A 26,710-nucleotide genomic window follows, 5' to 3' on the forward strand; every position below is an offset into this window, starting at 1 on the left:
TAAGAAAATAAAATTAATCTATTTATTTTCTTTTATCTTAATCACATGATAATATTACCATCTTTTGTGAATATTAAATAATATCTAACATGTTTAATATTTAACCCATTTTTTAAATGGTAAATGAAGTTATTCCATGTATTATAACTAATTTTTTCAAATAATAAAATCACTTTATGATATACTATACTAAGAAATATCTTTAAGATGTAAATTTCATGTTCATAGTATGAAATGTTAATTAAATTTATTATTATAAATAAGGAATAAAATATTTTAACTTAAATTTTTTATTTAAATTGTTGACATAAATTTTCAATCATTAATTTATTATAATCTAATGGTTTAAGAGCCGATGAGTTGCATTGAAAATAACCACCTCCAACTTTTATCTCATATTTGTTGTACTGCAATAAATCAATGACTATGAATTTCCGTTCCAATTTAAGTTACTAGAATAAAATAGAATATGATAATGGATAATCTACATAGTTTAGGAAACAAGAGTGAAAGTGGCCTCATGACTGGGAGCCAATTCCTTTATCCTTAACAGCTTGGTTAGCAATAATCGATATGAATTAAATCATTTTTATTTTATAAATGTGTTAATGATAATTTTATTTTACTAAAGGGTAAATTTGTAAATTTACCTTTCCAAAAAAGTTTTTAACCCGGATCAGATGATCCAAACTTATATAATTTGGTTGTTTCAAAAATGCTTGTTGGATCAATTGATCCGGATAAAATAAGGATATATTTGATTTTTCATAGGATAATTCATGTATAAAAAGACCTATTTGTCCTTATTGAATTAAAAAGTAAACAAAATGATTTAATGGTGAGAGAGAGAATGGTTTCAAATTTCGTTTAATTCTCTCCCGCATCATTAAGTCTGAAATTCAAATTCTACTAGATATTTTCAAAACATTGGATTTGTTACCAAGAACAAATCCAATATTTTAATTTAATTATATAATAGAGTTATTTTACACTTTGACTCATACCAACAATTATTAGTTTAATTATAAATTTATAATCAAGACATTTGTAATAAAAATTTAATTTCAAACAATATCTTTATTGTTGCCAAAAATTGCTCCAATACCACGTTTCGCTCTCCAAATTCTATAGTGCCCTTCCAAATCAAACAATGTTTTCCTTCCAACACAAAAATTAGCACTTATTAATAAACAAAACCATACCAAATGAAATATGAACACTTGGATTACAATGGTTGGCTTAATAGAAATTTAAGTTGTTTGTGCGTAGATAAAAAAATCTCTTGTACAAAATCTATGAACATTCTCTGAATAGAGATCAATAAATATATTAATATTTTCTTTCATTTTTTAAATTAATACAATCTAATTTTATTAAACAAATATAGAGAAAATGACTTTTATCATAATGACATTGCATACTTATTCTATACGAGACTTTATACTTTATTACCTTCATAAATATATATTAAAACATTCTATACGAGACTTATACACATAATATTGTATATATATAATCATGATTTAAGGTGATTAAGAGTATTTAAGAAAAAAAATACTTTGTTATCAATATTTAGAATACATATACATAAAACATTGATATATGAAAAACATTTTTTTTTTACAGCTCTCTTTATTTTATCCACACAATATTTAGATCAATTACAAAAAACATTTTTATCCAACAGCTATTTTATCACAATATGAACTAGCATATTCATTTATTGGCAAAAATGAGATAAAAAGGTGTGCTTTTGTATGAAAATGTATTGAAAATCAATGTGTTGCAAATAGTTCTTATACTTGCAATCTTGGGTGATAAAGGTCTGACACAAGAAAAAAACATATACTTGCAATAGGGGATTACACTTACAACTTTGGGAGATAAAATGGGTACCTTTTCATGGGTTTTTTTTTTTTTTTTTTTTTTTAAAGCAATTTAATTATTATACTAAATTAATTCATACTTTCCAACCTCTATTCTTGAAAACATTGAAGTAATAATTACTTCTCCCTCATCTTTTCATAATGTCAATGTGTAAATTGTCTTTTTATCTCCAAAAAGCAGGGTTTAGGAGTCAAAAATAATTTTATTTTACTAAGGGCAATTTACCTTCCCAAAAAAGTTTTTGATCCGAATTAATTGATCCAAATAGCACTACTCTTTAATATTAAATACAATAGAAAGGTTTAGCAAGGGCCGGCCGAACCTCTTGTGATTACTTAAAATAATTTAGGGGCTTGATTATGATATAAGTAATAATATATAGTTTTATGTATAATTAATTCCTAGTTGATGTTGTCAACTACAAAGCTAATTAATTTATTCAAATAATTTTTATATCAACAAATAAATAAAAAAAAAAAAGAAGTTAATACTAATGTTTTAAGGATTGACCCAAACCTAAAACACTTGTTCTTTTTTGTATTTTTATGCAAAAAGTTGATGATTTGATGAAATTGTGAAGGAAATTCAATCCAATATGTCAAATTAATATTGACTTTGCTTCACAAATGATAATAATTAAAATTAAATTGAGTCAAAGCCGTTAAATTGGAACAAAGTTAAATTAAAATTAAATTCAATTAAATATAGGTGTATATCACCTATCATGTTCAAGAAGTACATTTAAATTTAAAAAAAAAAAAATGCTTTTAAAATGATTTAATAGATATAATAATTAAATTGGGAAATTATACTAAACACAAGTTAATTAAAAATTATGAAAAACAAGAGTTACACCATTTCCCTTTTTAAGTCAGCAAGGGTTTGGATGAGATGGAAAGAGGAATTTTAACCATTACTTTAAAATATTTTGAAATTAAAAAAAACGCGTTAGCGTGAGAAAGAGATGCCCTTTCAAGTTTTCAACCATTATTTTATGAATAGTATTTTTAATTAAGAAAACATGAAATAGGTAAGAGAGTGTCATTTTGCTTTTATTTGCGTTTTAATTTTTAAAATTAAATATTCTAAATGCAAAAATGAAAAAAAAAAAAAAAACACATAGAGTGAGAAAAGGCTACCTCTTAACCATTTTTCTAAATGAATAAGTACATATAAATATATCTAATTTTAATGTATTAAATAAATAGAAAACATAACATGCTCGAGCTATTTTATTTATATAATATATATGTCATTTACTTATTGTTATGCCTAAAAAAATTAGGGCTGACATAGACTTACGTCAGCAAGGACCAATTAGAATTCAGGAAGGCATTGTGCCGTCCAGACGCTGCCACGTCGTCCAAGAACAAAATGAGTAAGGCTGTCATCAGCTTAGCATGTAAAGGCTTGGCAAGTGAGTGGTTGGGAATCACCCACTTGCCCAAACCTTGCGCGATTTAAGGATATCTTCCATGCAACCGGCCAATGAGAAGTAGGGTAGGAACTGCACAACACCTGCTCGCTGGCAGACCCATAATCATTACTTAGAAACCTCTTACTATAAATAGAGAGCTCCTCACTCATTTTTCGGGATTCTAGTTCTGATAACATAAACACTCTCTCACTCCCTCTCAGTATTTCTGTTCTCTTAGATCGCTGTATGCGACCTGATTATACTTTTTCATAAATAAAAAGACAATGGACGTAGGATTCATTTTGAGCATCCGAACCACTTTAAATATCATATCCCTTTTATTTGTTTCATTTTCCAGTTCACGTCTAATTTCTAAGTCTGTTTAACACTTTGCACGTGCGAATAATTGGTGTCAAAATCCAGCATCAATAGTTTGGCGCTAAAAGGAGGACCCTGATTTAGTATCCGCTCTTCATTAGGAATCTCTTATCAATCGAGTCTGTTTGCTAGTGAATGGCCCGTGGTTTCGAAATTGAGCGAGCTAGCCCCAGCAATGAGGAGGTCCCTTGGGTACAGGATAACACTTCTCCCGAAGTGCCCCTGATTCAGCATAGTACCGCGGCAGACATTCCTTCAAGCTCACAGCTCGACCCAGCTGTAATGGATTACCTAGAGAGGTTCAACAATACTCTCCAAACGGTTAACTGAAGGTTAGACTGTTTGGATCAGGTCGTACCACCTAAGTTCGACAAGGCGATGCTACCGCCGAAAATGCCTGTAGGTTGCGCTAAAGTGTGGAAACGAGTGAAGGCCCATGCTGCGCGCACTATAGTGCGAAAAGGCAAGGGAAAACAAGTGACAGATAATAGGCTGAAGGGCTCCAAGGGACCAACGAATATTAGTCACAAAACGGGTAGAATACCTGTGGCTTTGCGACTTGGCAACATGTCGCATCATGAACCGTCCCACACAACATCGTATGGGTAGCCCCACAAGAGTGCAAGGCAAGGAAACCCTTAGCAACTGCGGGTTGGTTTTGACCATCGCGGAGGTCGGGCTAACTCCTTGAACCTTTCGTTGCCTTCACACGGCTCTAGTCAGTGTGTGTCAAGGTATGCAGAGCCTCCAGCCAAGGCGAGAAAGAGTTCGATCTGTGGTCTTTCTTCAACCGTAATCGTGAGAGTCAAACCCACGTTACAAAAAGTGATCCCCAAGTAGTTGCACTGCCTTAGATTGAGGAGTTAAAGTGAGCTCTTGATCAACTTAGAGCTTAGCAAAATGAGCACGGGTAGGTCATTGAGGCGTCTCCCTTTTCTCCAGCAGTGTTAGCTGCTCCTCTCTCGTCGAGGTTTAGAATGCCCGATATGCGAGCATTTGATGGGAATTCTGATTTGCATGATCACCTTTATGAGTTTAACAACCTCATGGAGCTTCATCAAGTTTCCAACTTAGCCAAATGTTGTTGTTTGGCAGTGACCCTGACTGCCCACGCCAAGCGATGGTTTATATCACTTCTGCCCGAATCTATTAACTCGTGGCAGCAGATGAGCTCATTATTCTTGAGACACTTCCAAGCGAACATGAAGTTCTCAATGCTGTTGAGCTATCTAAGCAACATACGACAGGAAAAGAATGAATCCCTCTAATCCTACATTGATAGGTTCCACAAGGAGCTGCACAAGGTGCCTAATACACCTGAAGAATCCGTTCGGACTCTCATTATTGTGAGAGTCCGCCCGTAGACCGACTTGTGGAAGAAGCTACAATCCGAGGACGACATCTCCCTCATTCGCTTCTACGACCTTACAGAGAAGTATCTCTGAATAGAGAATTATGTGGCTGCTTTCAATTGCCATAACCCCGATCCTTCGACCAGTGCTCCTAACCAAGGGGAGGTAGTAGAAAAGTTGATAGCAGGTAGGCTAATGATGATCAGCAGAAGGATCAAGAGGAACAGGGGAAGAAATGTCGTGGTCGTAAGGGTCTTTACTTCGTGGGGATCATCATTGGGGGACCACACCTCGCGGGGAATTCTCAAGGTGCCTAGGAAAGGTACGCTCGAGAAGCTTTCCATGACCCATTGAGTGTGATGAGCACAGTACCGTGACCCGTTAAGGTTCGTAAAGAAGAAGAGATTACCTTCGCAGAGAAAGATGCGATACGACTGCATTATCACCATAATGATGTACTCACCATCGCGCCTGAAATAGGTCGGTGCGAAGTCCACAGGATGTTAGTGGACAATGGCAGTGTTGTGAACATCTTATTTCAGCGAGCTTTTGGGGAGATGCAGTTGGATGAGGCAGATCTGAAGCCTGCCTCTATCATTCTCTATGGTTTTACTGGGGATCATCTAATTTCTAAGGGAACAATCGCACTTCCCGTCACTTTGGGTGAGACCAACGAAGTGATCAAGATGACGGAGTTCTTAGTAGTAGACTATCCATCCACTTTTAATGGCATTCTGGGACAACTTCTATTACAAAGTTTCAAGGCCGTCACCTCCATTTATCATCTGAAGATGAAGTTTCCCACTCCGATGAGGTATGGGGAAATGAAACGGTCTCAGAACGAATCTCGCGACTACTATGTAAGGGTAGTGCAGATGGTGTGCAAAGGGAAAGGGATGCTAGTGGGCATTCGCGAGCAGGCAATGGCGATTAGCAGGATCGAGCCATAGCCAAGTCTAGTGGAAGATTGCATAAATCCTTGTGTTCAAGAGGAGTATTCCCATAGTGGGCCGGTTGAGTCTTTATCGGAGGTATCTGTCAACTAGAATGAGTCGACACGAGTGTTAAGAATCGGGAGTAACCTCAACCCGCAGCTCGTTGCAGATTCAATGAGCTTCCTCAGACAGAATATCAATATTTTTGAATGGACTCATGCTGATATAGTCGGGATTAGCCCGAATATAATATGTCATGCACTTAACATTGACGACGCAGTCAAGCTGATTCGTAAGAAGAGAAGAGCCATAGACCTAAAGCGTTATGCTGCTCTTAAAATTAAGGTGGATAAGCTCCTCTCAAACGGGTTCATTCGGGAAGCTCATTTCCCGATTTGGGTCGCCAATCCGGTTTTGGTGAAGAAACCCAACGGCAAGTGGTGAACTTGCGTTGATTTCTCTGACCTCAACAAATCCTGTTTGAAGGACAGTTTTCCTTTGCCAATGATCAATCAGCTCGTCGACGCCACCTTTGGGCACGAGCTGTTGAGTTTCATGGATGCCTACTCGGGGTATAATTAGATCCCGATATATGACCTTAACAAGAAGCATACCTCGTCCATCATAGATCAAGGACTGTACTGTTACAAGGTCATGTCTTTCGGTCTAAAGAACGCTAGGGCAACCTACTAGCGTTTGGTTAACAATATGTTTTCCGAGCAAATCGGGAAATCAATGGAAGTTTATGTCGATGACATGCTGGTTAAGCCGCATGTCGTTTCAGATCACATTGCACATCTCACTGAGATATTGGACATACTCTAAAGGTATATAATGAAGCTTAATCCTCTTAAACGTTCGTTCGAAGTGTCCTCCAGGAAATTCTTGGGGTATATGGTTAACCACCGGGGGATTGAAATCAACCCTAAAAAGATCTAAGCTCTCATAGATATGACAAGTCCTGCAAATTGAAAGCAAGTTCAAAGCTTAAATGGGAAGATATCGGCTCTTAGTCACTTCATATCGAGAGCAATAGATCATTGCTTGTCATTCGTTAATATACTCAAGGCCAACAAGAAGTTCGAACGGACTTCAAAATGTGAGCAAGCCTTCCAAAGCATAAAAGAACATCATTGAAAGTCGTCTCTTCTATCCAAGCCTCTTCCCAAGGAGATCTTATTTATCTACCTGCTTGTCTCCCAGTATGCGGTTAACGCAACTCTCATATGAAAAAATGGAAGAGTTTAGTAGCCAGTGTATTATATGAGCAAGCGACTTGTAGATGCCGAGACACAGTATCCAGAGATGGAACGATTAGCCTACACCTTGCTGATCGCTTTCAGGAAGCTGCGACCTTATTTCCATCCCTGTACCATCCATGTTCTGAATAACTACCCACCTAGACAAGTTCTTTAGAAGTCGGAGGCTCTGGATAAGTTGCTTAAATGGGCTATGAAATTAAGTCAGTTCGATCTGCATTACAGACCAAAGACAGTAGTCAAAGGGCAGGCTGCTGCTGATTTTATTTTGGAGTTCTCTTATCAGCCAAATCGAGAACCCAAACAGACAGCCAGCAAAGTTGTCCAAGAAACTATTCAAAACTTATCGACTTGGAGCCTCTATGTTGATGGGTCTTCGAACAAAAGAAGAGTCAGAGCTGGTTTTCTATTCCTCAGTCTTGAGGGGACTCGGATTCATGGAATCCTTAGGTTTAGATTCAAAGCTTCAACTAATGAGGTCAAATATGAAGCGCTACTTGCTAGTCTGCGACTAGCAAGAGAAATGGGGTCAAAAATAATCGACATCTATAGCGACTCCTAACTGGTTGTTAATCAGATCCTCAGAGAATATCAAGCCAAAGAAGATAATATGATCAACTATCTAAGGAAAGCTAAGGTCATGCTCGAGCTTTTCAAGCATTATATGATTAGTCAAATTCTAAGAGACCGTAACTCTGTTGCGAATGCTTTGGCAAAAATAGCCTCCTCGCTGGACTCCGATGTCCCAGACAATATTCTAATTCGGTACATCAAGGTTCCCAACATCAGCTCGCTTGAGCAAGCCGTAGCTATGACCGAATCTACTTCTTGGATGACTCCAATTATTCAGTATCTCTGGGATGGGACTCTGCCCAACGATAAAACTGAGGCAAGAATCCTGCGAACTAGAGTTACTCATTACACACTAATCGGGAATCAGTTGTACAAGCGAGGGTTTAGCACTCCCCTCATCTGATGTGTAACCGATGATGAAGTAGACTACATCATAAGGGAGATACATGAAGAGACTCGCTAATCACACTGCCGCAAGATCTCTCGCTAATAAGATTATCTGTTAGAGATATTATTGGCCCCTACTTTACGAGGACACCTTCAACTTTGTGAAGAAGTGTGACAAGTGTCAAAGGTTCACGAATGTTCTACAAGCTCCTTCCCACCAACTAACGACAATAATCAGTCCTTGGCCATTCTCTATGTGGGGAATTGATCTCATTAGGCCTATGCCAACCAGTAAAGAGGGCGTCAAGTATGCAATGGTCGCAGCGGATTATTTCACTAAGTAGGTTGAAGTTGAGCCTTTGGCCGCGATCACTACCAAAAAGCTCAAAGACTTTGTCTTCAAGAATATAGTGTGTCATTATGGGATTCCTCATACACTCATCTCTGATAATGGGAAACAGTTCGACAATGAGGAATTCAAGCAGTTTTACGACGAACTGGGAATTCATAAAAAGTTTGCCTCAGTAGCAAGACCGCAAGCCAATAGTTAGGTTGAAGCTGTCAATAAGACTATTAAGCACACATTGAAAGCCAAGCTTGGCCCAGCCAAAGGAAATTGGGCCGATGACTTTCCAGAAGTCCTATGAGTATATAGGACAAGTCCGGGAACCTTTACTTCAGAAACACCCTTTTTGCTAGCATATGGCTGCGAGACGATGATCCTAGTGGAAGTAGGAACTAGTTCACATCGGAGGGAGTCTTTCAATGAGGCAGACAGTGAAGCACTCTTGCATGTTGTGTGCAAGTTTGGACTTGGTTGAAAAACGTTACGACAAAGCTCGATTAAGGATAGCTTCCTACCAGCAGCGGGCAAAAAGATTCTTCGACTCCAAGGTTAAAAGAAAAAACTTTCAGGCTGGCGACTTGGTTCTGAAAAAAGTCTTTCTCGGTACAAGAGAACCAAGTGCAGGGGTATTGGGACCCAACTGGGAAGGCCTATACCGCATCGCAAAGGTAATACGACTTAGGACGTATCACCTTAAAAGTCTTAACGGTGCCGAAGTGCTGCGAGCTTAGAATGTTGAGCATCTTCACCCCTATTATCAGTAATTCCGAACTCGCTTTCAGCTTTGATTATTTCTTTGAACTTGTAAAATTTTACTTCTTGTAAGTATTATGAATAAGATTGTTTTGTTTCTTCTTGAAGAAAAACTTGTGTCATGATCTCAAGTCTTTTGTTAATAATCTTGTTATTTATAATATTTTGCAAGTTCATTGGTTAGATAAGTCATATTTGTTTTGTGAAGTGCTTGAATTATAAAAGTGTTATCACAAGTGACTAATAGTTCCTTTTATATATTAAAAAAAAGGAGTATGTACAAGAAAGCGACCAAGAGTTACAAAAAGCTAAAAAGCTGGGAGAACTACAAGGGCAGAAAAAAGAGAGCGATCATTGGCCTTCATCTCCAGGCCCCCCGGGTGCAACCTCCCAATCCTCTGGACGATTGTCAGCCTCTGGATCATCCACCCAATCTTCGGGAATGTTCGGTTGATCATCTTCTGGAAAAGGTTCATGTTCTTCCTACTGCTCGGCCTCTTCAGCCTGAAGCATGGAAACAAGGCTGGATTGGTATTCGTTCGGAAGGTCGAAGATGTCCATGTCAGATTCCGCGGTCGCAAGCTGTAGATGGCTTGTATTGCCCAGTGAGCAGTCGTCCTCTCAAGCTCGAGGTTTTGTCGCTTCATTTGCTCAGTCAATGAAGCAACTTACCCTGAAGACAGCTCAAGGTCCGCCTCCATCGCCCTCTTCTACTTCTCATAGTTCTCCCATAGTTGAGCCTAACTCTCATCCACCGCCTTCGCGCGATCGGTGCTCACCTTCAGCTCTCTCTCTCTCTCAGCTCCTTGGTGAGTCTTGCCACTGTCCACTGGAGCTCCTTGTTGTCCCCATCCCTCTTCTCTAGTTTGACCTTCTAAAAGTTCGTAGCCCAGAATGTAGAATTTCTCTCTGCCAGGTACTGATCTGCCTGGATACAAGTCGTTTTAGCCTCCGCATCCATGGCCGCGAGGTCCTGCTTTAACTTGGCATTCTCCTCCTTCAACTTGTGAAGATTACCGACAGAGTCCATATCGATCTTCTGATGGGCTACGATCAGGGCGAGCAGGGACTGCATGGGAAAAGAGACAAAAATCAGTTTCCTTTTCTCAAAATCATAAAAAGCTAAAAAGTTCTCAAAGGGAACAGGTCGTTTTACCTGACTGTGCAACTGGAGCATCGTAGCCACTAGGTTGGTAAGTCGGGAAGCCATGAACTCTTTGAAGGCCTTGGCAAGCTGACATTCCAACAGGTGTACATTACCGGCTGCAAGTGTTCTGGCAGTTTCGCTAGGGAATCCAACACGAACGGGTTTGGCCCAGATGGGGCAGGTGTATCCTCGACCCATTGCTAGCCCGCTCTCTTTTGAGTAGCCATGGTCGCTCCTGCTCCCTTGCGTGAACTCCCGAGGGTCGCCGAAGTGCTAGGGGGGTCCATCGGGATCACTCCCGAGTGAGTGACAGGGTAGGGCTAAGTCTTCTCCGGTAGCACCCTGAATTCCTCTTCAGCAGTCAACTGTTTTCTTTTCTTGGTCTTATGGCCCATGGTCTTCTGCTTCGTAGTGAGAGCAACCGCAGGCTGAGGAGCTTCTACACATCACTCTGTGGGTGGTTTCCCTTCGACACTAATCTATATCCCTCTTGTGGGAACGACGTTGGGGGTTGCTTCAACTGGCTTAGTCGGGTTGACCTGGGGGAATACAAACCCCCCCAGCCCTTGTAGGCGGCTTCGGAACCCTTGGTGAAAATGTGTTAGCAAAAATGTCATCCTTGGTGCAAAGCTAAAAGTTCTTCTAGATACGAAGATACTTACGGGCTGGAGCTCCTAAAGATGCTTCGAGGCTAAAACATCCGTACTTTTGTAGATTGGCAGTGGTCACGAACAGTTTTGCGTCACGACTCTGATCGGGTAAATGACCAAACGTTTCGATGTGGCTGAAATCTACTAGAGCCAACATCCTGGTCATCTTGTTCTCTGCGAAAAAGAAAAATTCTATCAGTCTTAACTCCCAAGAGAGAATTAAAGGAAATGATAGTCAATTTAGAAAACAAAAGGGAAAAAACCTACTCGGCTCCCAAAAGTTACAAACACCATCATACTCGAAGAAGAAATATTTGGTGTCATAAGCTCCAAATATCCCTCATTCAATCGTAAATCGCTTCGAGAGATAGAAGGAATCTTTGTCCTTGCTTTTCTTCAAGTAGTAAGTGCATGTGAGTTCTAACGTTGTTAGCTCACGAGTTCGTGTTCGCAACATGCGATATACATAGCAATCGCTATCATATACGCATTGGCGTCAGTTGAATGGTGCGACCTCGAAGTGATCGAGGATCGATCTAATGAAAGGGTGAAAAGGTATTGTCACCCCGCATTTAAAGATTGATTCTGAGATCACAGCCATTCCCTCTTGAAGGTCCTGAGCGGTGTGTTTCCTATGCTTGTAGACATTTACGTTGACCGCAAACTAGTCTATTGCCTTTTGAATTTCATCCATAGTGTCTGCTGATAGCACCGCATGTGCGGGACTCGTCGAGGTGCTCGGGGGTTGCGAGCTGGTTCCAGCAACTATTCTCATCTCCGAAGCGTCCATTGCTCTAAAAGTTTGAAAATGTGTGACATGAAGAGGTGACTCAGTCTCTGTACGCAGTGTTTCGTACGACGACTCGAAAGAGTAAGAAAAACCCTAATTTTCCTTCCTTATCCCCTAAAAACCCTAAACATCCTTGAGAACGAGTTCCCAAAGATCTAAATCATAGGTTTTTGATTTTCAAGAGTGTTCCTTTTTTAACACTACCAAAGGATGTACATTATAAAAAATCTACCAGTCGTTCAAACCCACCATTGTTGTGAAAAAAAAAAATCGAGTTTTTGACAAGAAAGAAAATAAGAAAAGGAAGAGTATTCCTTACCTCTTGGTTATTGGGGATGAACATTCTATTGTAGCGGCGAGTGTGCATTAACCGGAAGAAGGATGAATGGATTTTTGAGTGCAAAAGACTCCGTTTTTTCTCTCTGAAGATTTGAGTTCTGTGAAAATCACGAAATGGGGTTGGGTTTTTATAGGGAAGAAGGCAACGCTTGGTGTCCTTCACAAGCAACGTTTGGGCGGGATGTGTTCCTAGCCGTTGGATGCAACCACGTGTCGCCAATCCTCGTGAAGAGTAACTCGCAAGTGACGTTTAGGCGGGATGTGTTCCTAGCTGTTGGATGCGACCACGTGTCGCCAATCCTCGTGAAGAGTAACCTTCACGCTTTGTGAAGATCAATCGACGTTTCCCTCCATTGGAGAAACCAAACGTCGGCATGGTTATCTTCACCATATTGAATGTGCCCTCATCCGCATTTAATGCTCTAAAAGAGAATGTTGTTTCAGCATAGCTTGCATTTAATGCTCATGGCTAACACTTATTGCGCAAAGACACGTCTGTCAGATAAATCTTACTTTATTGAATAGGTCAGCTGTCAAGTGCAACGGATTACATTTGAAGAGGTCGTTCGAATGAAACACTCTTCTCCATGTATTGAGCTCGAAAGTGAAGTGACTTCCGATTCTCGGCAAGAATTTTCTAAGTGTTTTCAAGTCGAGAGCGATGGGCAAAGTTTGAAGCATGTTAATATAGGACTGAGTAGGATCTGACCCAAGGTCGCTGAACCTTCAGGGGATGATCATCTTAGGTCGCTTGTGAAGTTCACCGAGCCCACGTCGCGACCTCCACACAGTTCATTGGTCAAGTAAAATCGTGAACTTCGTGTTATTTCAGCCGTTCTCCACTTGCAGCTTCAGCAAGCGATCTTCGGGATGAGCCAAATCATAGCATAATCATGAAGTTCTCAAAGTTCAAGCCTTGAACCTTAAGAACTGGGGGGCTTCTATTATGCCTAAAAAAATAGGGCTGATTTAGGCTTACATCTGCAAGGACCAATCAGAGTTCAGGAAGGCATTATGTCATCCAGGCGCTGCCATGTTGTCCAAGGATAAAATGAGTAAGGTTGTCATCAGCTTGGCAGGTAAATGCCTGGCGAGTGAGTGGTTGGGAGTCACCCACTTGCCCAAACCCTGCGTGATTTAAGGATATTTTCCATGCAACCGACCAATTAGGAGCAAGGTAGGAATTGCACGGCACCTGCCCGCTGGCAAACCCATAATCATTACCTAGAAACCTCTTACTATAAATAGAGAGCTCCTCTCTCATTTTTCTGGATTCTAGTTTTGATAACATAAACACTCTCTCACTCTCTCTTTGTATTTCTGTTCTCTTAGATCGTTGCATGCGACTTAATTGTACTTTTTCATAAATAAAAAGACAATGGACATAGGATTCGCTTTGAGCATCTGAACCATTTTAAATACCATCTTCCTTTTCTTTGTTTCATTTTCCAGTTCACGTGTAATTTCTAAGTCCGCTTAGCACTTTGCACGTGCGAATAGTTTGTGTCAAAATTCAGTATCGGCACTTATAACCTTAAAAATACACATGATAAATATACTACTTCTAAAGGATCAAATAGATTGAGATTATTAACAGTATCAAAACTTATTTATTGCTTTAAATATACTAATGTTCATTTAATATTTTAAATTTGTCAAAAAATTTCTGTCAACGTTTAGGTGATGCTTCTTGCGTCATTCAAATTAACAAAACAACGTTATTAACGTTGATTAGCTGTTGAAAGAAAATTTTTTAGTCAAAATTATCGTCACAAAACAATATAACATTTCTTCTTTTAGCAATCAATGTCATCTTATTTAAGTGATTTATATTTTATGGTGAGTCGAATATTTATATTATTATTTTATATAAATTGTTAGACACTTTTATAGCTATTTGGGTTTTAATAGAAATAATAAAAATTAGATTTTATTAAAATAGTTAAAATTTAATATATATTATTTTCAAAGGGTTAAAAAATGAAAGAAAATTTGTGTAAGAAAAAGGGTTGTTGTATAACGTGATACAGATTCCTGTGCTGCGGGCCCACAGTCCCACTCTCTAGGAAAAGAAAGGGCAATATCGTCATTAAGAAACATTCGCTTCATGTTCCAGAATTCCACGCGCTTAAAATCCCACTTGACCAGGTCGCCAAGGCAGGACTTAGGACATGATATTATTAACGAAGGGTGGAGTTGATTTAGTTGAAGTTGAACTGGAGTCAAATCAGTCTTATATACCACGCGGTTAACAGAGCGCGTAATAGAACAGAAATTTATTTAGAAATAAATTTTTGAAGCCGTATATCCTGATTCCTGTGGCTTTACAAGTCCACAAATGTTCCTTTTCGTTTATTTCGTGGCCAACGTTTTTAATAACCTTGTGGGTTTCTACAAAGTTGACTTCTATTTCTATATCTCTTCTTACCCTTTCAATGTGCGCATTTTTTTTTTTATTCATTTTTTATTTCTTTTTAATTTATACATATTAGTATGAGTTAATTTGTATTTTAGTTTGGGATATAATTTCTAAGGGTACACAAGTTTACTGAATTATCAATTACAGAACACAAGTTTTAGAAGTATGAATATGAAGACACTTAACATTGTTTAACTGTTATATTTAATTGTATAATAAAAAATTACTTAAATGCCCCTAAATTTAAGAACAAATTAAATAAAAAAATTATTTGCATAAAAAATTATATATAAAAAAACTAAAAGACCTCTAAAACTGAAAAAAAAAATTAATAAAATTAAAATTAAATTTTATTCAGATAATTTGTTTGTTTAAACTTGTTTCTAAATTTTAGGGGTATTTATGTGATTTTATGATTACAATTGAATAAAACGTTAAAACACTGCCAAGTATCATTTGATAAATATTTCTGAAACTTGTATCTGCGTATTGATAATTTAGTGAGCTTCTATATCATCAGTGATAATATCCTTTTTAGGCTTATATCTCATTCATTTTACGTGTGTTTTTTTTTTAATTATTATTATTAAAAAATTGTGGAGAAGTTTGACTCTAGAGTATACTAAGTTATATGTTGTGTACTTGTCGTTTTAAAGACGACATTTAAAACAACAATGAATAAACCAATAATCACCCTTCACCCAAACAATGAATAAGGGATATTTGAGAGTTGTTAAATACTTGAAATTAACAATCTTGATGATGAAATTGACCCATTTACTTAAAACAAAGTTTCAGTCTTTTAAAGTTTTATCAAAACAATAATCTACTTTTTACCATTAGGAAAAATCTAAAATGTCATGGAAATACCACAAGTTAAATGTATTTATGTCACATATAAAAATTTTCACTGTCATGTATTTCTATAATTAATACGATTGGTGGTTGTTTAAATTGAATTTTTATGTGACATGAATTTATTATCATGCGATACTATTAATGTGATAACATAAGCTCTCTTTCAACAATAATATATACTTTAAAAAAAAATTACATTTAAGGCTTCATTTACTTTATTTTTATCTGATGGTTCTTAATAATTATGGTCTTTTGACATATGATTATTAGATAAATAAATAAAAATTGTTTAGATAAATCAATTTTTTTTTCACTTTATAATCAAACAATGGAAACTATTTTTTCTTTTTGTTAAATCAGATTCAGAATACAAAACCCCAATTGAGAATATTTGACTTGTTAAAAAAAAAAGAAAAAAAAAAAGAGAGAGAGATTTATTTAATTTTTAAATCTGAAATTTCTTTATAATAAATTTATTTCAAATATTGAAAATCATTCGATCAAATGTCAAGGAACTAAAATTGTTTAAAAAAAAAGAGATTTATTTTTCATTCCCAAAAGTCAGAATCTTAGATTCAAAAGTAATAAAAAGTCTCTGTTATCATTATAGAAATACAACCTTCTGTTTTTATAACAGATCAAGATAACATAACATAACATCATAAATAAATAAATAAATTATAATGTATTATATTGCAATCAAATTCTAGACAAATCCTAATGAAATTCTTTCCATCGTAATATCATGGTGATGTGGACTTTATACATGTTTTCTCAATAGTATTATCTTCTTAAGAATGATACAAATAAAAAAGTTTTCTTAGGTTATAAGGATTTTCTAGGTACTGATTCTAGGGTTTTCTTTTCTTAAGGTGTTACGCTCATTGGCTAAGATATCTATTACGCTCTCATGCTCAATGGTTGAGAATTTTATTCTTGTAATAAATTATATTATGTTTAAAAGTAACATTTCATTGGTTAACAATTCAATCGGTGGATTATCAATCATTTCGGATTAAAAGAAGTATAATATAATGTAAAATGAAAAGTTTGTTATTTAATACTAAATAAAATTGTAGGTTATTATATGGCTTACTTTAAATATATTACTTAAACAATTACTCTGCAAATTTTGGTTTGAAATATTTAAATGATTATTGATATAACACATGCCTGAAAAAAAGAACTTTTGTGCCAAAATTTAGTGATACTCCAGTGACTTTTAAATCAAACAATTGAATCAAAGGACATGTTGTTAGGTTTGTCGTTCGTGTTTGGTGGACCTAGTCGTTGGGTGGATGAAGCAAGGCTTGAACTTTGTTATCTTTTAGATATTGAATCTAAATTAAACTCAATAATAATAATAATAAATTCATTAATAATTTATTTAATGTAAGTAAGACAACAAATACTAAAACAAATAATTTAATAATTGTCTTATCCGAAGCCGGACTAACCTTTTTCGATCTAGGCTTCATCTAGCCCTGAATCAATCTTAACAATCAATCACAGGATCCACTTGATATCAAAAATCTTATACTTTTTCCATGGGTCCCCAAATTTTAATAATTAATAATAATAATAATTCTAAAATGGTAAAAACGTTTGAAAATCTTAATTAAATTGATGAGAACCCCATTAAATTTTGAAAATTGTCTCAAAAGCTAAGAATATTTAACGAAGTCTCTTAAAATTTATTTAAGAAATATTTTTTGATTTATGAAAAAATACGATTCAAATTCTTGAGTTGTATTTTAATATTTTAATTTTAAATGTTTTGATATAATATTTCAAAACTTTATTCATTATAAAAATCTATAAAAAACGTAAAAAGAACTTTTAATCATTTTATAATTTTACACTAATTTTTTTAAGATTGTATTTGAAAACGTAGTTAAAAAATAACTCACCAATTATTCCAAACATATTTCATAAAATTTATTATATTAATTGTTTTCAAAATAAAAAATTGTATTTAAATAGAATAAAACAATATTTCTTTTAATCTTATTCTATTCTACAGACCGAATGAATCAAATGGCCAATTTAAAATCAAGAGGCATGTATTCTTTCAAATCCAGAAAACAAAAATGGCCAATTGGAAAAGCGGAAAAATTATTCTTTGGTTGCTGCTAAAATCAAAGAACTTGGAGCAGTATCGGTTATTGTGTTTCCGAAACACAAAACAAAACTGGCGTCAAGCCATGACCTGTGAAGAAACTATGGGGCACAGTACGCGCTTGTAATGCCTTAGGTCTTCCATTTATATCCATCCAAATTTATTCATTATTAAAAAATTATATTAACCTCGCGGCTGCAACTTGCTCGTCTTGTTCAATCATTCTACTCTTCTTCTTCCCTTCTCGTCCTTGTCTCGATTTCTCCCTGATCAACAAACTAATAAATAATAAATTTATTTTAAAATATTGAGAGAGAGAAAGAGAGAGAAAATAATTCCATTTTTAAAATCTATTTTATTTATAAACAATTTCCACAAACAAACACGAAAACGAATCGTCCAAGGAATCGAAATCATCTGATACTTAATATTAATAGTTTTTATTTTATTTTATTTTATTTTTTAAACTAAATAATAAATAATATTTTTATTTTTATTTTTATTTAAATTCTCTCTCTTTCTTTCTCGGTCTTTTTATTATTAGTTAAGGTCTGGTTTTGTTGAGCCCTAGATCTTGAACACCAAATAAAGAAAGTTTCAGATTCAAGATCTTTAAATCGAAAGACTTCAAGTCTCTACCTCCCTTGATCGGATATCTGCTTCTCTTTCTCTTTCAGCTCAGGTATTCTTTTCTTAGTTATTTTCCCGGGAAACTAACGGAAAATGCATAACATTTGGAAATTCTGGCTGTGTTGACTCGGAATTACATTTAATTGAGTGTTCGTTTTGAATTTCGACTGGAATGAGTCTTTGGTTTGACTTTTATTATTAAGCTTTCTTTTTTCCTTTTTCGTTTCTTTTTGTTTTATAATTTTATTTGTGGCAAAATATATTTGGTTTGGTTTAAGTAGTTGTGTAAATCTTCAGCTTTCAATTCAATTCAAGAGTTGGCTTATTAACTTTCGTTTCCTTACGTTGAAATTTCGAAGCTTTTTCCTTTTTTTGTTAGGTATTATTGTTGTTTCTTCATCTGGGTTGACTCTTGAAATGGAAAATTTAATTTAATTTTCACGGGGGGTTATGCTTAAGATCTGATTTGGGAAGTTGAATGTTCTTGTTTCGATCCATAACTTTTATTAAATATTGTTTATTGTTTTTTTTTTTTAGAGGGGTTTTTAATTGATCCGTTAATGCTTTTCCAGTCTCAGATTATTGAACAATTATTAATTCTTTAGATGTAAAGAATTGCATTATGTGGAGGTAGATAGAGCTTGTGATATCTTTATGCTGAGTAAGATAAGATGAAGTCGGTTAAAGCATGGCGTGTAGGCAACATGGGGGATCTACAGATTTTGCCGGGGACTCGCCACCGTCCTCCATTGAAGAGGCCGGTGTGGATTATTGGGTTGGTCTCATTGGTTATTCTGTTTCTAGTTTGTGCTTACATATATCCACCCCATAGTCGCGGTGCCTGTTACATGTTCTCTTCTAGAGGTTGTGCCTTAACTGATTGGCTTCCACCAGTTCCGGTAAGGGAACTGACGGATGAAGAGATCGCATCTCGAGTTGTTATTAGGGATATTTTGAACACGCCTCCTGTTCGGTCCAAAAATTCTAAAATCGCTTTCCTATTCTTGACTCCTGGTCCATTGCCTTTTGAGATGCTATGGGATAAGTTTTTTCATGTAAGTGTTTCTTTCTTGTTTATTTGTTTATTTATTCCGTAAATTTGAATTGAATATGCATTTCCTTCTTGAATTTCTTGCTGTTGCTTCATGAACCAATAATGGCATGGAAGAAATTTGACCTCAAGTTGTGATCTATTGTAACAGTATACGAGTATGGAAGGTGCTTTTGCATTAAATGCAATTTGATTCATGTTAATATCTGCATGCTTATGTGTCTAACTTTTACAATTGACACATCTTCTGTGCTCAACTTGTGTATGACATTGTTGTTATATGCATATATTTGTTTTGCCAACTTTAACATTTTTAAAAATTGTCAAGTAGCCAGTATTCTTTTTGTTTGTCAATTCTCTTCCCAGACCCAAAATATTCGATGGATCATATTAGCTAGAGAGTCATTTATATCAGGGAGGTACTTATATATAACCATTATGATAGAGGTGATGAAATATTTAAATATTTTCTTGGAAACATATCCAAGTTGGAGTGAGTATAATAACTTTTTAGCATATTTTGAAATAGAAAATCAGTTACTTTTTAACATTACATTAAACTAGATATGTTCTAAAATAGTAATCCAGTTACTTTTAAATACATTAATTAAGATATGTTTTGAAACAGTAACAGATTTACTTTCTACATTACATTAAGCTAAGATATGTTACCAGTTGTGCTATATGTATTTAAAATTAGGTTGCCTATGTCTGCTGTTAAATCTAATTATTTCTTCTATTGGCTGGACATGTTAGAGAGCATATTTAAGTGCTGTAGGTTGTGGACCTTAGTTGGAAAACGTGTTTAGATTTGGATTGTGTGAGAATAATGATAAGCAGTTGAATACTTAGAAATCATTTCTTCATCAAGGGAATAATAGTTTTGATGGGCTTCTTGATGCTTTTTATTAATTACTGATGGTGACCGATGGGAAAAATGCCTTCTTATTCTGACTTGATGATGAAAAAGGGTCATTTGTTATATCTTTACTGTTGAGTAGTTTTGTGTTTGGTGAGGTCTAAGCTCCACTAGCGAATTGCTCAGTCAATTTCTTAAAAATGGCAAGACATTGGTGAGCCAGTGCTGGGATTTTATTACTTTGATTTGATATGTGGCAGAAGCTTCTTTTATGATACAGGCTTGTTCTATGCTAAGACCATATAATATTAAAGTGGTAATGTTGCCTCAATTGTAGAACAAATAGCTGTGGGTAGTGAGACAAGTTAAGTCAGGGATTTTGGTTGGTATGAAGGTTGGCAACTATGGTATAGGATCTATCTTTGTTGGCTACAGGGAGTTGTACGGTTTTGGTTGACATGAAAAGAGTGATGCTGGGATTTAGAACTCCATCTTCCTCTTCACTTTCTGGTTGTTTGTCTATGGAAAAATATTAACTTAGTTGTGAAAGGTAAAGTGTTGGCCTTCGAAGATTAATTACAAAATATTCAAACATGTTACGGACAATATAACTGCCATGTTTCATTTACGCATGCTAAGCTTATTTGTCCTGTTTATACATTCATACACGGTAAGCTTATTTGTGATGTCTACATGCCGTGGCAGTGAATTTTAACCTGTGATTTATTAATCTGAATTTTACTTGTTCTCGTAGCTCATTGATTTCAATTCTATGAAGCCTGTTCATTGTTGGTTCACTTGAAATTGTACCATTAAGTGAGTCTTTTTCCATATATTCTTGCAGGGTCATGAGGGTAGATTTTCAGTATATGTCCATGCATCGAGGGATAAACCAGTGCATTTTAGTCGATACTTCATTAATCGGGAAATACGGAGTGACCAGGTATGTAAATTAAATATGTAAGATAGTATTCTCTTATATTCTACCGTTATTTTTATTTTTTAATATTCTACCCTTTTGTTGCTTCCCTTCTTTTTCAAGAACTGATAAGCCCATTTGAACTATTTTAACAAAATTTTCTACATTATTTTTCGATGGCCCATCTAAAATAAGTACCAGTTTTTCAAAGCTACAAACCAATGCAAATTTTTCAGAAATTGCATTTCCTGTACATTCAATTTTCATATATCCACGTCTTGCTTGTTTTAGTCATGACCTAACAGGTTGTTCCTTCACCATTTCTGGTTCGCTGGTTCACTCTTTTCTGCCAATGTTATTGCTCAATATGGCAGATCATCAACTGTTGCAGCTGAATTTCTGTCAGCATTATCATATTCATTCTTAGATCTCATAAATTATATGTACTAAATATTCTGCAATTTGTTTGATATGTTTTCTCCTAACTTATGCCTGAGTTATGGGACTTCTGACAATGAGCCTTAGGTGACATGTTTAGTAGGAATTAAAGGTTCAGCTACTAGATTTGAAATGCTATTTCATTGTGGAGGATTGATTTTTATTCTCTTGCACATTTGTGGTACTGCATCCCATGGAACTCATTTGTAGGGTGAAGAATTATGTCATCTGGCAACCGTTGTAAAACTATCATCTCCCTTTAGGCCCTTTTTTGAAGCAGAAAATAATTGCTTTCAAAAGATTTAATCAAATATTAAAACTGACATCACTTTTAAAAGTACAGTTGGTCCAAGCATCTGCCTTCCCCGTTAAAGAGTAATTATTTTAGAATCATGACACTACCAAGTTGGCCCTGTCAATGAGCAAATGTTGGAAGAATGCTCTAGTTATTCTTGATGTGGAAAATCGTAATGAAAATTATCAACTCATTAAGGGCAAAATAACAATGCTTTTTTTTCTTCACTGCTTTTTTAAGTCTGGGCCTCTCTATATTGCATTAACAATTTACTTAAATCATTTAGGGATGAGAAGAGTTCAATAATAGATGTGCCGTTAAAAGTTTGATAATACTGATACTCTTATTATAGTAAGATTCACAGTGGTGGTATAACATATAAATAAGTCAATATTCTATCTTTTATAGTGTTTCTTGAACATATCTACTCAAATCTCAAAATATTTTGACCTCATATAATATTGTTCAAATTATTTATTATTATTATCTATCTTTGCTGTGGTGCGTAGATAATTTAATTTTCAAGTAAAAGCTTCTGTTGTCAAATTTCTGTTACTCTTCTTTATGTTGTTAATATTCGATGAAGTGAGTATCTATAAGCAGCTAAACCTGATATCTTCGTTTGGTTATATTTGTAGGTTGTCTGGGGAAGAATTTCAATGGTTGATGCAGAGAGAAGATTATTGGCAAATGCTCTCAAAGATCCTGATAATCAGCATTTTGTGTTACTTTCTGATAGGTGACTGGATTGTTGAGTACTTTGAGGGTTGTTTTTTGTTTTAACTTCAATGACTTTTGCTATCATCAATTGCTGAATCACTTTCTTGTATTTCAGTTGTGTACCCCTGCATGATTTTGACTATGTCTACAACTATCTGATGTACTCAAATATGAGCTTCATTGACTGGTATTGTTTTCTTATGTGATGTACTATTTTCTATTTACTTGTCTATTTTAAAGTTTTGTTTGTGTGGATGGTGAAACATTCATCTGAATCATGGTTGTGAGGAAATTGTTTTTCCTTATGGATGCACTCTTCATTCTCTTTTCAGCTTTGAGGATCCTGGTCCACATGGCAATGGCCGGTATTCTGAACACATGTTGCCGGAAGTTGAGATTAAAGACTTTAGAAAGGGTGCACAGGTATATTTTCATGGATATTATATAGAGTCTATGAATTTGTCTTTCAGTGCCTGTTAGTATTGTTTCTACTATGGTACATTATTGTCCCTGATTGTATGACTCTTAGTCCAACAGGTTTCCTTCTCTTTATACATGGGGGTATTGGGGGCAGTTAAGATAAAAAATGTTGTTACAATTTCAGCCTTTTTGATTGGCCATATAACATGCATTCCGTTTGACTTTGAACCAGTGGAAAGTCTGAGAATTCTAGTATGTGGTGTCATTGGTGAATTCTATTTTCCATTGGAAAGTCTGAGAATGCTAGTATCTGGTGTCATATGTCAATTGTATTTTCTTGCTTCCAAAGTCATTCAAACCCACAAATGGAAGTGCCAGATGGGTTGTTTAAGACATTTCAACATTCAGCTCCATTTATATGATTTTCTTCTGTACTCTTCTTTTGGTATATTTAACATGTAAATTTTCTGCAGTGGTTTACAATGAAGCGGCAGCATGCTCTCATAGTTATGGCTGACAGTCTTTACTACTCTAAATTCCGTGATTACTGCAAGGTAAAGTTAATTTTAAATGTGGTTGCTTTATGTTATCATTTGTCTTTGGTTTAAATTTTTATCATGTTGCTTAAGTTCTGATCTCATTGGACAAATTGCTGTCTGCTTCTGTGCTTCTCTAATCCAAGCCATTCTTGATATTTCTTGCCATAATTGCGATTCAATATCTGTGGTGTGTTTAATTTTTGCTATCAGCTTGAACTTATATATGTCATTAGACAACCATTTTTTTTTATTCATATCTGTCAGTTCCAATTTCTTTTGACATTATTTGATCAACTAATCTTATTGCATCGTTAAAATCTTGTGCCATGAATGTCTAAAAGCATTTTTTCTTTTTCTTATGTTCTACTATTCCTGGTTGTCTTCATGTGTCTGTACCATAACTTTCTGTAACTTTATATTGAGGAGAGCTTTAGGAGTGAGATCTAAGGGTTATAATCTTTTATTTCCATAGAAAAAAAAATATGGAATGTTTTCTCCCGATTTGTTGGTTCTACTTGTCTAGTCAACTAAAGGGAGAGAGACATTTTAGTTTTTAGGTGCTCATGAGTTGGATGGTGAACTTTTTTGAATATAACACAATTTGTGACATTTTATAGTGATCAAGTTTGATTCTTTTGTGAGTTTTAAGTTTCAGCATTTGCTGAGAATATAATAATTTTGTAATTTTATTAAGGGACACTCTTTATTGATGCTATGTTGTTGTCTTTATTGGTTATATGATGGTTGAGCTGGTATAATTTAGGTTTTGTGCAACATTTAACTGGTTTTTCCTTGATTTCTTTCAACCCTACTGCAAATGTGGAATTTAATTAAATGAAAACCTGACATATGAAGTCAATATTCATGATAGTTGTTTGTGAGATCTTGGAAAACAGAGAAATTTTAAATGGTTTTCGGACCACACTTCATTAACATGGATGCTCTTGATGATGGCAGCATGGTGTGGATGGTAAAAATTGTATTGCTGATGAGCACTACTTACCAACCTTTTTCCACGTAAGAACCTTCCTCAAGATTGTACTTTAAAATTTGCTACAACTCTGCTTCTTATGAGTTTCTCATGTATTTCAGATGATTGATCCTGGTGGAATTGCCAACCGGTCGGTTACTCATGTTGATTGGTCTGAAAGGAAGTGGCATCCAAAATCTTACAAGTCTCACGATATTTCTTATGGACTTCTTAAGAATATTACGGTATGCTTATGCTATATCTTGTATTATTCACAGAGCAATTATCTTTTGTCATAACTTTTTTTTCCATGGATATGGCTATTACCACCTGTGCTTAAGAGTCTAGCTCACTTCATACATACCTAGTTCAACTTGCATTGTTCACCTTCTATAGCATGGTCATGGGACTTAAAAGAAATAGTTCTCAGCGATATATTTGTTTTTTTTTTTTTTTTTTGGCCTTTAAATTGAAAGATAACTCTCTCCTCCCAACAATGTGAGTGAATTGTCACCTGGAGAAACTTGTGTCGGATATCTCAGTGAAAGTGATTCTATTTTGGTCATTTGTATACTAGTAATATTAGCTGTCATACAGTTTCCTAAATTTTTTGCTAATTTCTGATGTTGTAAATTGTACCTGCAGTCAGTCGATACGAGTGAGCATGTAACAAGTGATGACCAGGTATACACTTTGTTAGAAATTTCTGGTTTTCGCTGTCATATATATGATTAGGTTATATCTGAAGATAGTTTTGTGTCGCTTCTCTCTGTACAGAGGACAGTGCTGTTGCGGCCTTGCCTATGGAATGGTATCCGACGGCCATGTTACTTATTCGCCAGGAAATTCTACCCAGATACCCTCAATAACTTGTTAAACCTTTTCACCAATTATACGACACTATGAGAAATATTTTTGACTCTTATATTCTTTGGTCGGTTGCTTTCGACCCCTTCTCTCTCCATCTTGGCTCTCCATTTCAAAGTTGTAAATTGCCACATTATTATTGAGGTTGGAATGTTCCCTTTCCACAATTCTTAAGTGCAAGGGGCAACATGGAGAGCTATTAGAATTGACTTGAGTTTTTCAGGCTGGAGGCTAACTTAGTGTTGCTTCCTTGGGGCTGGGTAATTTGTTGTCCATTTTTTCTTTTTTCTTCCTTTAACCTCCATTTGGGCTGTTAATGTTGTATTTCCTGGACAGAAAGTTCTGGGGGATGTTTTTCGTTGTAATTTATGTTGAATTTTTGTAAAACTTAAAACATATGAAGTTGCAAACGAGTTAAAAGCGCACCTTTCTTTTCTAAAATATTAGGTTTCCAAGTCAAAATTCACATTTCATTGTTTGAAACTTTATTTTCATCATTTTTTATTTCCCTTCTTCATCAAACCTAAAATGGTGTTGAGTTAAAGATCTAATTACATTATTCGTCCTTAGAAAGTATTATTTATCTTCATTAAAAATGTCGAATTAAATTAAATGATATTTTTCATGGTTTCATTGATTTGTTAATGAAAATATAATTATTAATAAAAAGAAATTTAATTATGGAGTTGTTAACTTCTTGTCATAGACTTCTTTAAAAGATCTTTTAACTTATTGATGTCTAATTTTTTTATTTTTTTTTTATTTTTAAAGTTTAATAGATTTCTTGAGAGATCAATTTAGTTATAAAAAATGACCACCTAAAATTGTCATAATGGCCTTCAAATGTATTTAAAATATAATTAATATAGGAGATTTGTAATACTTGTGAAAGAATAATACTAAATATAAAAAGACTTTATACAAAATCTTGCATACAAAGTGATAAACAGTATTCTTGCATTGTCATATTATTCATCATAATTTAACAGTATTCTTGCATAGAGCTGTGCTGGCCCACGACATGAAAATATGCGGGTTGTGCCGTGGGCTTTAAAAAAGGCACGTAGGCCAACATGACACGACGTGAAAAAAATAAAAATTAAAAAAATTAAAAAAATGTGTTGTTGAAGATATATTTGAAGATTTGAAGATTTTGGAAATGAATGAAAATAAAGATGTATAATCATTCCTAATCCTAATTTCTAAGTTTATATTTATAATTATAACTTATAACTAATAAAAAGTGTTGAAATTCAATTAATATTTCAATGTTTCATTATTTTATTATATTTCATAGTGATTATATATGTTTTAAATTAATATAAATGTAAAATGTCACTAAATATAAAATATTTTTATAATAATTATTAATAATAAATCAAAATTACCGTAA

At 35.1% G+C, this 26,710-nt stretch overlaps 1 protein-coding gene across 2 annotated transcripts; it reads left to right on the top strand.

Moving 5' to 3' along the window:
• The first annotated feature begins 17,924 nt into the window (after positions 1-17,924).
• On the top strand, positions 17,925-25,613 carry LOC116133976 (glycosyltransferase BC10-like). Of its 2 annotated transcripts, none has more exons than XM_031419637.1 (11): positions 17,925-18,291; positions 18,845-19,294; positions 20,994-21,092; positions 22,440-22,540; positions 22,637-22,708; positions 22,854-22,944; positions 23,415-23,495; positions 24,438-24,497; positions 24,573-24,695; positions 25,096-25,134; positions 25,228-25,613. In XM_031419637.1, exons 2-11 carry the CDS (start codon positions 18,911-18,913, stop codon positions 25,354-25,356), a joined length of 1,179 nt encoding a protein of 392 aa, XP_031275497.1. In that variant the 5' UTR covers positions 17,925-18,291; positions 18,845-18,910; the 3' UTR covers positions 25,357-25,613. The 2 variants fall into 2 exon arrangements, with proteins under 2 accessions (XP_031275497.1, XP_031275496.1); XM_031419636.1 differs by having other exon boundaries at positions 18,812-19,294; positions 25,228-25,612.
• Positions 25,614-26,710: the final 1,097 nt, after the last annotated feature.

This window comes from Pistacia vera, unplaced genomic scaffold (assembly GCF_008641045.1).
Source record: "Pistacia vera cultivar Batoury unplaced genomic scaffold, PisVer_v2 Contig278, whole genome shotgun sequence".
Taxonomy (NCBI): domain Eukaryota; kingdom Viridiplantae; phylum Streptophyta; class Magnoliopsida; order Sapindales; family Anacardiaceae; genus Pistacia; species Pistacia vera.